General features: G+C 40.0%; 1 protein-coding gene across 1 annotated transcript in view; it reads left to right on the top strand.

The window, feature by feature from the left end:
- Nucleotides 1-13,532, top strand: part of TUBGCP3 (tubulin, gamma complex associated protein 3) — a 151,896-nt gene that overhangs the window by 102,687 nt on the left and 35,677 nt on the right. Inside the window, 1 exon segment of the mRNA XM_006851544.1 lies at nucleotides 4,738-4,873. Within this exon segment, the coding sequence (XP_006851607.1) occupies nucleotides 4,738-4,873 (136 nt within the window).

The raw sequence follows: 13,532 nt of genomic DNA, 5'->3' as shown, positions 1-13,532 counted from the left end.
GTTAAATTACTTGCCTTTTAGTATAATGTATATTGCATATGTTTTCAGTATGAACAATAGCATCATAAAGTTACATTAGTTCTTAAAATATAAGCATCTTAACAAAAGGGTCTAAGCATAGTTAAAAAATAATTAAAATAAACTTAACTATGGTGTATATATTTGATAGTTCATGATGTTGCAGATCTTATTAGGAGTATCAAGGTATATATTCTGAACATCTTGTAAAAATTATTTTGTGTGCAATATTCGATTGTTAAATTACAAAGTGAACATATCTTACTTGGATTCTTGATGTAGTGCTTTAAGATAACCACTGGACTGCTAACCACAGGATCGGTGGTTCAAACCTACCAGCTGCTTCGGAAACCCAATACAGGGTCACCATAGGTCGGAATCAACTCAATGGTACTTAATAGCAACAACATCTTGTATAACCTGATAATAAAGTTTTATCTTATATAACTTTCAATTAAAATTTTACCTTCACATATGAATTCTGTGATTTAAAATGTCAATAATTTAATAGAGGTCTGATTTGGAAAATTAATATGAGAAATTTAAAACTCATTACAAATAGATTAGCTAAATAAAGTTCAAAATATTTTTTGTTCCTCTTGTTTATAGTGAATCGTAAACTTCTTTAGAAAAAATTAATTATTTTATCCAGAAGTTTTTGGTTAGACCATTTAATGTTGCTACTGGTGCCACAGTGGTTAAGTGGTTGATTACTAACCTAAATATTGGTGGATCGAACCCAGCTGCTGCTCCAGAAAGCTGTGGCCATCTGCCTTCCTGAAGATGACCCCCCTGGGCATTGATTGCTGCTTTGTCCTGTAGGGTTGCTAGGAGTAGTTGACTTGATGTCTGTGGGTTGGTTTTGGTTTGGGTTATACAACTAAGGAAAGATTTATTTTAAAGTTTGTTTTAAGATCACAAAGTTGTAATGTTTGGTGGTAATATTTTTAAGTGCTGTTGAGTTGATTCTGAGTCTTAATGACCCTGTATAGGGTTTCTAAGGAGCAGCTAAGCTGGTGGGTTTGAACCTTGCAGTTAGCAGTCCAGTGCATATCCTAGGACTATACTGAAGTGCTATACTAGGACTTCAGTGTGTGGTAAGAAAAGCCTCATATCAGTGGAAGAAGAATATGGAAATTTTTCTTTAATCTCATTTTGACAGCTGGCAGGCTGGTGGTGGTGGTAGTGGTGATGGTGGCGATGTGTTGTTGAGCTGGTTACAACTCAAGATCCCCTTTCTAGGGTGCCCAAGAGTGGCTGGTAGGTTTGAACTGCTCACCTTGCAGTTAGCGAAATTAGCAGTCTAGTGCTTATCCTGCAGTGCCACACTAGGACTCATCTAGCAGGATAGAATTCATTCATTTCTGTCGTGGCTCTTCCTCCCTGAGCCATTGTCAGAAACATACCTATTTAGCATTTCTCTCAACTTTACAGTAAGAGATGAATCGAAAGACATTGTAAATAGCAAACTCAACAAATGGATCTGATGTCTCCCCCGATAGTAATGCAGTGGGGTATGAATGCTTCCTCTTAAAGGGATTAAGACGTAATGAAAATTTCCCATCAACTCTTTGAAGCCACCTTGTGTTTCTAAAGAGTTAAATGTACTACTGAGTTTGGTACTTAAAGAGTTCTATAGCATATTATTTGTATAGTGAAGAATTCTTTCATTTAGACATAATATGATTAAATTAGTTTCCGTGAATTTCAGTAATTGCAAGAACATCAATAATATGGGAAGTATATATAGCAAATTCGATAATCTCCCCAAGCACTGATATATATATATATATATGTATTAATATTTTATTGTGAATTATGTGATAGTTTACATGGGAGAACATTAGTTTTACACCCAAGCACTGATACTTGATTTTACAGTCCTGTGAAAACAGTTCAGGAGCCCTGGTGATCTAGCTGGACTGCTAACCACTAAGTGGGCAGTAGGCACTCAGCAGCCCTCTGGGGAGAAAGATGAGGTGGTCTGCTCCCATCAAGCTTTACAACCTTCAAAACTCTCAGGAACCTTTCTGCCCTCTTCCCAGAATGCTCTGAGTCTGATTCAACTCAGTGGTGTGGGGCTTTGGGTTTCCAAGCAGCTATTAATTAGTTCTGTTCAGTTAATAAATATATTTGTTGTAACTACTGTGGAACAATAGCTGTTAGTAGAAGTTTTTTTAACATACGCATTCCTTTTGCAGGCTATTGGTGCTGTATTATTATCAATGTATTGAGCATCAGCCAAATAGCACAAACATGACATACTGAAAAATAGGTAACCTTTGTTATGTGATGAGAATAGACAAGAACATAAGGGAGTCAGGGGATATAAAGCAGTATACAATTGAATACAAAAATTGTAAGGATCAACTAATAAAGACCGTAAGTGTCCAGAGAAGAAGGTAATTGGTGGGACCAGCAAAAGGTCTAGCTTTTGTCCTTGAAGTGTGGATAGGTTTTAGACAGGTGAAAATAACAGGAACAACAGTGTGACTTAAGACCCACAGGTACTGAGTGAGCAAGACTGGGGTCCAGGTCTACGAATAGACTGTACTAAGGCGCTCTGGTAGCGTAGTGGTTACGAGTCGGGCTGCCAACCTCAAGGACAGCAGTTCGAAACTACCAGCCATTCCGCGGGAGAAAAATGAGGCTTTCTGCTCCGGTAACGATTTACGGCCTTGGAAACCCTGTGCAGGGTCACTGTGAGTCGTAACCGACTCCATGGTACTTAACAACAGCAACAACCGCTTTGATGCCTGAGCTGGTCCTGCTGTTGAGAATTCACATCTGTTTGGAAGACATGAAGGGGAAATTTGTGGAAAGTCTGTCTCCAGTTTCCTAAGTATTAGCACTGGTAATAAACATAAATTTTCTTTCTAAGTCATCTTGTGTACAAAAAAATGCCCCCAAGTTTCTTACACATATTTTTAAAGAATCTCTGACTGCACTGTGTTACCTGGATACGTGGGGGCATACTTTCACTAAGAACAGATTTATGTTTTCTCTGAAACTTAAAATAGAACTCAGCAGTCTGTCTTTCTGTTTGCTAAATCTGGCAGCCCTGGGTGGGAGGTGGAAAGGAGGCCTCACGCTGTCCACTTGACCATGGCTCATCCTTCCCTGGTTATGAAACTGCTTTCCCTTCACACTGAAATGCAGTCTTTTAAAACAGTATGTTAGAAAAACTGTTGTTTTAAAAGAAAGTGTGGTCCTTTCTCACACACTTCCCAGGTGATTTTAGGTAGAAAAAGTCACTGCACATTGGGAGTTACAGTTAGGTCCACATAATAGACTAGATTTAGAATCGATTTAAAAGTTGTACTCAGCCTTTAGTAGCTGTGTAACTTTAGACCTTTCTCTCCCCTTTTGTAAAATTTGTATAAACATGTTGATGTATAATACCCAGCACCCACTGCTGTTGAGTCGATGCTGACTCATAGCAACCCTGCGAAGGGTTTTCAAAACTGTATGGTAACAAATGACCTTATCTTTTTCCTGAGGAGAGACTGGTGGCCAGCAGGCAGTCTGTTGCTTATTCTACACTGTCACCAGGGCTGTTAAAAATGTTGTTAGGTGGCATCAGGTCAGTTTCAGCTCACAGTGGCCCTGGGTATAGTAGAATGAAACACTGTCTGGTCCCTGTCAGTCCTCATTATCGTTGCTATGTTTGAGACCATGATTGTGGCCATGGTGTCACCTGATCTCCTTGAGAGTCTTACTGTTTTTCGCTAATTCTTCTCTTTATCAAGGTCTGTCCCTCCTGAGAACATGTCCCAAAATGTGTGAGCTGACATCTTGTCATTCTCTCTCCTAAGGAACATTCAAAGTGTATTTCATCAGGACAGATTTGTTTGTTTTTCTGACAGTTAGAGATATAGTCAGTATTCTTCAATGTTGTTGTTGTTAAGTGCCGTGGAGTCGGTTCCAACCCACAGCGACCCTGTACAGGGTTTCCGAGGCTGTAAATCTTTACGGGAGCAGAAAGCCTCATCTTTCTCCCATGGAGCAGCTGGTAGTTTCGAACAGCTTACCTTGCGGTTCGCAGCCCGATTTATAACCACTATGCTACCAGAGCTCCTTGCTTCAAATTATTGTCTTTGTTTCTGGTCTTCCTTATTCCTGGTCCAGCTTTTTCATGTAAATGAGGTGATTGAAAGTACGATGGCTTGGGTCCCTGCACCTCAGTCCTAAAAGGAACATCTTTGCATTTTAATACTTTAAAGAAGTCTCCCACAGAAAATGTGCCCAATGCCATATGTCATTTATTTTCTTGATGAATACTTCCATGGGAACTGATTGTGGAACCAGGTGAAATGAACATCTGCTTATGGCACTTTTGAGTTTGCTTAGTTTATTTCTTGCTGTTGTTAAGTGCTGTTGAGCTGGTCCCAACTCGTAGCAAACCTGAATAGGGTTCCCAAGGAGCAGCTGGTGGTTTGAACCACCAACCATGTGGTCTAGTACTAATCCTACAGCGCCATACCAGGACTCCAGTATATTCCTTAGCATAGAAATATTTCATGCATGTGTCTGTTGTGTGATTAGGATACTTTTCTAAAAGGTACCATATTAGTTACTTGCATACTGTTTGCAATTTGTTAGAATTGGTTGCGTATGCAATGGTTTTATTGTTTAAAATAAACAAAAAAGAAAAATGTGTATTGGAAGGATCCTTATGCCATGTAATACTATCAACCTGTCTTCTGCTGTTCTTTTCAGGTGTTTACACGAGAGTGCATGAGCCACTACCTAAGGGTATTTAACTTCCTTTGGCGGGCTAAACGCATGGAATATATCCTCACTGACATACGGAAAGGACATATGTGTAATGCAAAACTCCTGAGAAATATGCCAGGTAAACTATAGATAGGCATTCAAAAGACAGTGTGCACTCATCTTATATATATTCCCCACAAACACTGACTTTCAGCAGCTGCATATCACTTTGAACAACTCCTGACGATCTGTAGTTGTTACTATGTTCATGGGTCGCCCGTCAGCCCTGACTCGGCCTTCACTGTCCCCACAGTCCTCGCTATTGCTGCAGCCAGTGTGTCCATCCGTCTTGTTGGTCTTCTTGTTGTTTGGCTGACCCTCTGCTTTACCAAGCATGAGGTCCTTCTCCAGGAACTGGTCCCTCCAGGTAACATGTGCAAAGTCCATTGATTTCTTGACTCTGCTTCTATGGGCGCTGGTTGTGCATCGCAGTAAAATGGAATCCTAGACAGCTTCAGTCTTGTTTCTGCTTATCACGATGTTCATTGGTCCAGTTGTGAGGATTTTTTTTTTTTCTTTGTGTTGAGGTGTAATCCATACTGAAGGCTGTAGTCTTTGATCTTCATCAGTGAGTGCTTCAAGTCCTCTGTTTTCAGCAAGCAAGCTTGTGTGATCTGCATGCCACAGGCTGTTAATGAGCATCTTTTAGTCCAGATGCTGCATTCTTCGTCATATTACGGGATTATTTGCTCAATATACGGATTGAGTAAGGGTGTTGAAAGGATACAACTCCAATGCACACCTTTCCTCATTTTAAACCATGCACTGGGTCCCTTGTTCTCTTCCAATGACTGCCTCTTGGTCAGGCTATTCATATGCAAATTTAAGTGATGTGAAATTTCTGTTCTCTGCAATGTTAGCCATTATTAGGATCCACAGAGTCAAATGCTTTTGCATAGTCAATAAAACACAAACGTCTGTCTTTCTGATATTCTCTGCTTTCATACCCACCTGACATCAGCAGTGATATCCCCGGTGCCGCCTCCTCGTAGGAATCTGGCTATGAATTTCTGCCAGGTCCCTGTTGATGTGCTTCAGCCACCGTTTTTGAAGTTCTTCAGCAAAATCTTGTTTACATATAATGATATTGTTTGATAATTTCCACATTTTGTTGATCACCTGTCTTTGTGATGGGCACAAATATGGATGTCACCCTGGCTGGTTGGCCAGCTGTCTTCCATAAATCTTGGTTTAGACAAGCGAACGCCTCCATTGCTCTAGTGGTTTGTTGAGACATTTCCCTTGATGCTCTGTCAATCCTTATTTTCCTCCGATCCCTTGAGTGCAGTGTGGACCTCTTCCTTCAGTGCGTTTGGGTCTTGATGATGTGCTAAATCTTGAAATGGTTGAATGCCAACCAGTTCTTTTTGGTACAGTAACTCTCTGTGTTTCTTCCATCCTCTTTTCACACTTCCTTTGCTTTATTTCTTTCATCTTGAGAAAGAGAGAGGCCAGTGGAAGTGCGCACATGCACAATGCCTGCATCACCGGTATTTGCAAGCAGCCTCCCATCCAAGAATTAAACAGGCCTGAACATGTTTAGCTTCAGAGACAAGATGAGGGTGGGTGCAACCCGTGTGGTATGGCCGAGTGTGCTCTTCCCTTTGGGTTTTCTAACTCCAGGTGTTTGCATGTTTCATTACAATACTTTGTCTTCTCAAGTTGCACGTTGAGAGTTTCTGTTCAAGGCTTTGGCATCATCATTTCTTTCAGCCACATTATCTTCTCTGTGTTCTAGAGCAAGTTTCTGACTCTGACATCCATTTTGAGCTTTTCCTTCTTCCTTGTCTTCTTAATGACCTTTGCTTTCCTCCTATATGACGTTCTTGATCTCATCCCACAACTCTTCTGCTTTTCGGCCATTAGTATCTAGTGTATCAAGTCTGTCTTTGAGATGGTCTCTACATTCAGGTGAGATATGGTCAAGGTCATGCTTTGGCTCGCATGGACTCGTTTTAATTTTTTTAGCTTCAAGTTGAATTTAGGTAGCATTAATTTCATTCTTACACATGAACCTAGCCAGATATAATGCATATGTTGTTGTTGTTGTTGTGTGCCACTGAGTCGGTTCTGACTCATAGTGACCATTTATAGTGTTTCTGAAGAGTAACTGGTGATTTTGAATCGCTGACCTTACTGTCCATTGCTTACCCTACAGCGCCACACCAGGACCCCGGGATAGTCACCATTTATGTTGTTGAAAAATGTTACTTGCAATGAAATAAGCCTTTGGTTTTATCATCTGTTGTGGGTTACCTGGTGTCCACTCTGTCCCCAAGACCATATTTTCCAGTTACTACTCCTTCTTGTTTTTAACTTTGAAATTCTAATCATCAGTAATTATCAATTCATATTGATTGCATTTTTATCAATTTCAGACTGAAAAAGTTGGTAGAATGCTTCAGTGTCTTCCTCTTTGGCTTTAGTGGTGGATGCATCGATCTGAATAATAGCGGTGTTAACTAACTGGTCTTTCTTGTATATGTGTGGATATTAGCCTGTCGTTGACAACATTGACTTCAGGATCCATATTGAAATGTTCTTTTTTAACTACGATTGTGATGGCCCTTTCTCTTCAATTTGTCATTGTTGGCATAGTAGACCATATGACTGTCCACTTCAGAATTTCCTGTAATACCACTTCAGGTCACTAATACCTAGGGAATCGATCTTAATGCATTCCGTTGTATGTTTGATGACTTCTGATTTTCCTGTTCTGACTAGTGATGGATGTTTGTAGGGTTTTTTTTTTTGTTACTTTAAGTCATGACACATAAACAAGTAAAGGTCCAAAGAGCTGTGCTCAATCTACGTCAAAAAGCTGGGGTCGATTTTGAGACTAGTTGTGTTTTGAGTGGCTTACGAACTGAGGGGCTTATTTTCCGACTCTACATCAGACAGTGTTTCACTGCTATTCATGAGGTTTTCGGTGCCTCAGTTTTCAGAAGTTGACCACGTCTCTCTTCTTCCTAGTCTGCCATTGTCTGGTAACTCCTGGAACCTGTAATAGCGGTGACATAGCGTCCAGCATTACAGCAGCATGCCAGCCACACAGGAGGACAGACTGACAGCTGGTAGACTAGCAAGAACTGGGCTGTTACTGTTAAGTGCTGTGACTCAGTTTTGATTTATAGTGACCCTGTATAGGGTTTCCAAGGCTCTAATTCTTTTTGGGAGCAGAAAGCCTGGTCTTTCTCCCACAAATTGGCTGGTGGGCTTGAACCGCCAGTCTTTTGGTTCACAGTCCAATGCTTGCCGCAATTATAGTTTATATAAAATAATTAAACTGAAAAAGGAGTCACTATTGGGATTTTGGTTTTGGGTTTTGTTAAAGGCTTGTATGTAATGCTTACCATGACTTTGGTGAAAATCGTTAAAAAGTCAGTTACGTTCGATTTCTTTTCAGCTCATGATGTTTCATTGAGAATCAGATTAGCTTTTCACTGTAGTGCTCATGTGTGTAGGCATCCCTGAAGATACTGTGGCCTCCGTTCCCGACACCACAGTGCGGTGTAGTGAGGCTCAGGGTTTACTTTGGTTTCCTGGTGCGTAGACGATTTGCGTTTACACTATACCATCATCTAGTAACTGTACAGGTGGCATTTTGAAAACGTGACTTTTTTTTTTTTTAGAATTATAAAAATGTAACCCAGAGATTTAGTGAGCACGTGTTTTGGGAAAATGCTACCAATAGACATGTTTGACGCTGAGTTGTCGCAGACCTTCAATTTGTTTAAAAAAAAAAAAAAAGCACTATCTGCAGAGCACAGCAGTGCAATAAAATGAGGTGTCCCCACGTCCACGCTTGTTCAAAAACTGCTAAGTTTAAGGGCAGTCCACCATTTCATAAATCACCTAGCCAGGGTTAACATTGTTTCTTGGAAATTGCTAAATGTTTTCTTGGCTCATATAATTTTACAGTATAATGAAAATGACCAGTTGTCAGTGAAATGATTTCAGTTCTGAATTATTTTAAATTTCTTTGCATTGAAATTAATTTGATTTGAGGAGGTATTCCAGTAAATATGTCTCTAAAGAAGATCTAAACTATATATGCCTTAATACTCTTTAATTGGTAAAAAGTAGTTGTTAAAAAAAGATAAGAGACGGTTCTTTGACTAAAAGAGTACGTGTCTACTTTACCAACTCTGATGCTACTTCTTTGAGCAGCTAACAGTGTTCTGAAATAAAGGCTGCTGGGCAGAATGGTGTCTTTTATTTTTAGAGCTCTAACAAACTTACGTACTAGCTGGTATAATAAATTTTTCTGATTTGAGTATCAACTTTACTGTTCATGTTTCTATTGAGTGCTTTCACTTCCTGGGGCTCAGGTAGCGTAGTGGTTACGAATCTCTCTGTGAACCGCAAGGTCAGCAGTTCTAAACTACCAGCTGTTCCGCAGGAGAAAGTTGAGGCATTCTGCTCCCGTAAAGACTCACAGCCTTGTAAACCCTTTACAGGGTTGCTATGAGTCAGAACTGACTCCACAGCACACAGCCATCATACCACATGTAAATTTTACATGAATTAGAAGAATTAGATCATTTACATCCCAGTTAAGCATCCCACTCCTTGTCAGAAAGCTGTCCAAACCATGTATTCTTGCTGACCGTAAGATACTGTATTCAAGTTGCATTTTGATAGATGAAAATGAAATTTCATTTTTATCTGTTTCATACTTTAAAAATCATTGCTATGTTTAAACATTTTCCTGTGCTTTTAGTCACTTTGTAAGGAAATTATCTTCTATTCCTTTGCACATTTTTTTTTTCTGTTTGTGTATTAATGTTCTTACCTTTAGGTTATAAGCAGTGTTTAAAATAGTGATACCCCTCTTTACATAACTTGAAATAAGTATATTTCATGTTTCTTATTGCCTTTTCATTTTGTTTAATAACTTTTTCTTAAAGAAAATTTTACGTTAGTCTGATTGGTCTTTTGATTTCTTTCATGATTTTCATACTTAGAATGTTCTTTCCCATCCAGTGACCAATTATTTATCTACTTATATTATCTCCAATATATTTGATAGAAACAGTTTATTTTGGTGTTATTAAATAGCCTTTGAGAAATAATCATGGCTAGTGTGCTGTGTCCAAGCTGCCTTTGCCATACTCTGACAGTGTGAGCACTTGAGAGAGCCTTGTGGGTACTCATGCAGCTGTTCTAGACACAGGTCAGGTCAGGAGTAAGTAGTACAGGGAGAATGTTTATGCAATTCTCAGATTCCAAAAAGGAAATGGTAGACTTGTTATATGTGAAGTAGATTATTATGTGTAAGAAATAAACTGTCTTTTTAAAACTAGCTTTTGAGGGGTAATCATTTGTTACTGATAAGTAGGACAAATATTGTTTTGTATTATTTTAAAAACGATTAATGTATTTTTTGCTTCATATAAAAAGGATCGTTAATTCTAGATTAGTATTTTTTGTGGAGCTCGTACTATGAAGTGTTTATAAAACAATGTGATAGTTTTCCCAGTAATAATGTAAGAAATACAGTTTAGCTTCATATGGCATTTAAAAATGGTCTGTATATTTTTTTATGGTATATTTTAGAGGGCTTTCATTCTTGCTTCTAAAAGTAAAAGTGTTCCACAATTAATATTCCTGTAGTATATGTTTATAGCTTTCATAACTATTCTAAATGCATGTGGTATTTTATAGTGGAAGATGTATTTACATTTGGGTCTGATGTTATTTTCATGTACGTTAGTACAGTCAGTGTTCTCTGAGTCCTGATGTCGTGTTTAGCACTCATCGGTTGGTTTATGAACTCAGTCCTTAACAACAGCCTCCTGATGGAATTGGTGGAGTCTGTCTTCTTAATGACAGTTACTCTGCTGTGTTCTCATACAGTCAGTACGGCAGGTGACACAGTTCTTTGGAGATTGTTGTGAGGGTAAAACAACAAAAACAGTGCTATTGTGCCAACTGTATTTCATAAAGACCCTATCGAACAGAGTAGAATTGCCCCATAGGGTTGCAAGACAAGTCTTTATGGCCACAGATGGCCACATCTTTCTCCCATGAAATGGCTTCAAACTGCTGGCAGTTAAGCACTTTAACCACCACGCTACCAAGTCTCCCGCTGTGAGAGTAATAGGTAATACCTCTTAAATTGGGTTCTGCATTCAGGATTTAAAAAAAAAACACCATAATGGACTTGCTAATTTGATAAAATTGCTTAAAATATAGACAGATTCGTTATAAATACAACTTGGGGATGGTGGTGGTGAAATTGTGGAGAAACTGTTGCATTTGTAGATAACACTCAGTGCGTTTTGTATGTTCATCTTCAGCCATATGAGAAGAATGGTGCATTTTGGCTGAAGGTGTCTAAAACCACATGCTTAAGTCCTTAAGATTTTTTTTTAGTAGATCAATCCTATTTAGTCATCTAGGAGCCCTGGTGGTACAGTGGTTAAAGTGTTTGACTGCTAACCACCAAGGTTGGTAGTTCATACCCACCACTTGCTCCAAGGAGAACGATGTGGCTGTGTGTTTCCATAGAGACTGACAGCCTTGGAAAGGCTGTAGGACAGCTCTTCTCGGCCCTCCAGGGACACTGTGAGCTGGCCTTTCCTCGGCAGCAGTGAGTTTTCATTCTTGAGCATGAATCCCTGGTTACTTTACTGTAAAACCTGAAGGTGGATGGATTTGCAAAATTTCATAATTGTTTGGCCTTTTATTCTGTCTTTAGTGATATGCCTTTGCTTCCATGTTAGGCATGTGAAAGCATGCATAGAGAGCTTTTTTCATGTATGTATTGTTACTGGGGACTACTTACCCATTTCTTTAAGAAGTACATGCACACACACACACAAACTGGTATCTGTCGCTTAACATCCACAATACATTCTGTAAAACAGGACCATACATAATTTGGATGTTGTACAAGCACCATTTTAACACTTATTTTTGGTTATGTTCTTTCAAGTTGGTTCCAACTCATAGTGATACCCTGTATTGGGTTCCCAAGGCTTTCAGTCTTCACCAGAGCAGAAAACCTCATGTGTTTCCTGTGGTGCAGCTGTTGGGTTTGAACCGTCGACCTAGTGGTTAGCAGTCTAGTGCTTATTCTACGAGCTACCACACTCCTACGTTTATCTGAATTTGCCCTCACTTTGAGATGATGGCACTGAACCAATTCGCCATCATAGTCACCTTCACTTGCTGCACGTGCAGCCTTCATAGCATCCAGAAGTTTCTGCACTCAACTGAGTATGCCTCTCCTCTGTCTTACTTACAAATTCAACTTAAATATACACTTGTTTGTAACTTGGGGGCTGCCTGCATGTTAAAAGGTGGAAATGAAATGATTTTATAAGTGGTAAAAGATGGCAAAAACTTAGTAAATATAAGCACTTAAACCTTGGTTTATTTATGTATATATTTATTTTGTATAAGTTTTTATTTTGTATGAGGTGATAGTTTACATCAGCTTTACATTCATCCTATTGTATTTTGTTTCATTGCAGTGATTACAATCCGCTCCATGCATCGTCATTCAACAGCATTTGCTTTTGTTCCCTCTGTTTTTTTTTTTTTTTATGTGCACCGAAGCACTCAGGAATATACAACCATTTAAACAGACATTGTTTCGTTCTGCTGTGCATGGGGTAGCTATGAGTCGGTTCCAACTTGATGGCACCTGACAACAACAAACAATCAAAGGGCACACCCCTCAAGCCCTCCCCCTGACCGTCAGCACACAGCCCCTCTTCCTCCCTAAGTCCAGGGTCCCCAGCCTCTCCATCTCTCCACGGCATCATCTCTGCTTCCATCTCTGGTGTCACTGCTTCTCTGGATAGGGTCCCGCACTCTGCTCTTCTCCCTTGATGGTCCCAGGGTCCTCCGATCCTGGACTGCAAAATCAACCAGTCCCCTCCTTTTGTTATAAACTGTCTACCTTTACATTTCAAACACTCACAGTCAGTCTTGATAGCAATTATGCACTGTTGAACCACAAGAGTCTTATCCCCATCTCCTTTCACCAGCCCTGTCCAGACAGGTTGGAAACCACTCAGTGGAGATTCTACCTTCCCTACAACCTATGAAACTAGGCTCCCCCTTGAAAGCTTGTAAGCCAGTCACTTTGTACCTTTGTAGTCTCCCCATTTTGGGTAGCCAGTGTCTAAGTTGCCCATCCCTGTCAGTTCTGTGTACCAAGGGAGTGGGAATGATCCTCACTATAAAGATTCGGTCAAGTTCATCAGATTGTAGCAGATTACTCTTTTTTCCTCTAGTTGAGTTGTGTTCTTCCATCCATTGAAACTAGGTCAAATGGGTGTTATCTATAAGTATGGGTGTTCTTTTGCATCTCCCCTCACTTCATATCAGTCAGATCCTTCACTCTCCACTCTAGTCCTTGGTGGCTTTGTCCATGGCCCTGGATCCAGGAGATCCCAGGTCTCGCCATACTGCTGGTCAACCAGGTCGCAGATCCAGGTGGACCAGGAGTCTGTTCACCATGGTCGGACTTAGCTCACAACTTCATTCCTGTTTCTCCCCCACTTCCCCTTAGTGGTAGACCAAAGTGGTCACCAGTAAGACCAGATGCCTGCTCGTGTATTCCCCTTGAGTATCAGTCTTGGAAGGGGGTTTGCCCTGAGGGGATCCGATCACTTGCCCTGATCAGAATGCTGTAATTGTGTTTGATTTTTCCTTCTGGTCTTTCTTTCAAGAAGTATCTTCTGTTCTTTTAGCAGCTCCAGGCTGGTCTGCTTGTCCTTTCA

Source organism: Chrysochloris asiatica, unplaced genomic scaffold (genome assembly GCF_000296735.1).
Source record: "Chrysochloris asiatica unplaced genomic scaffold, ChrAsi1.0 scaffold00029, whole genome shotgun sequence".
NCBI lineage: Eukaryota > Metazoa > Chordata > Mammalia > Afrosoricida > Chrysochloridae > Chrysochloris > Chrysochloris asiatica.
This window is presented reverse-complemented; position numbering and strand designations above follow the sequence as displayed.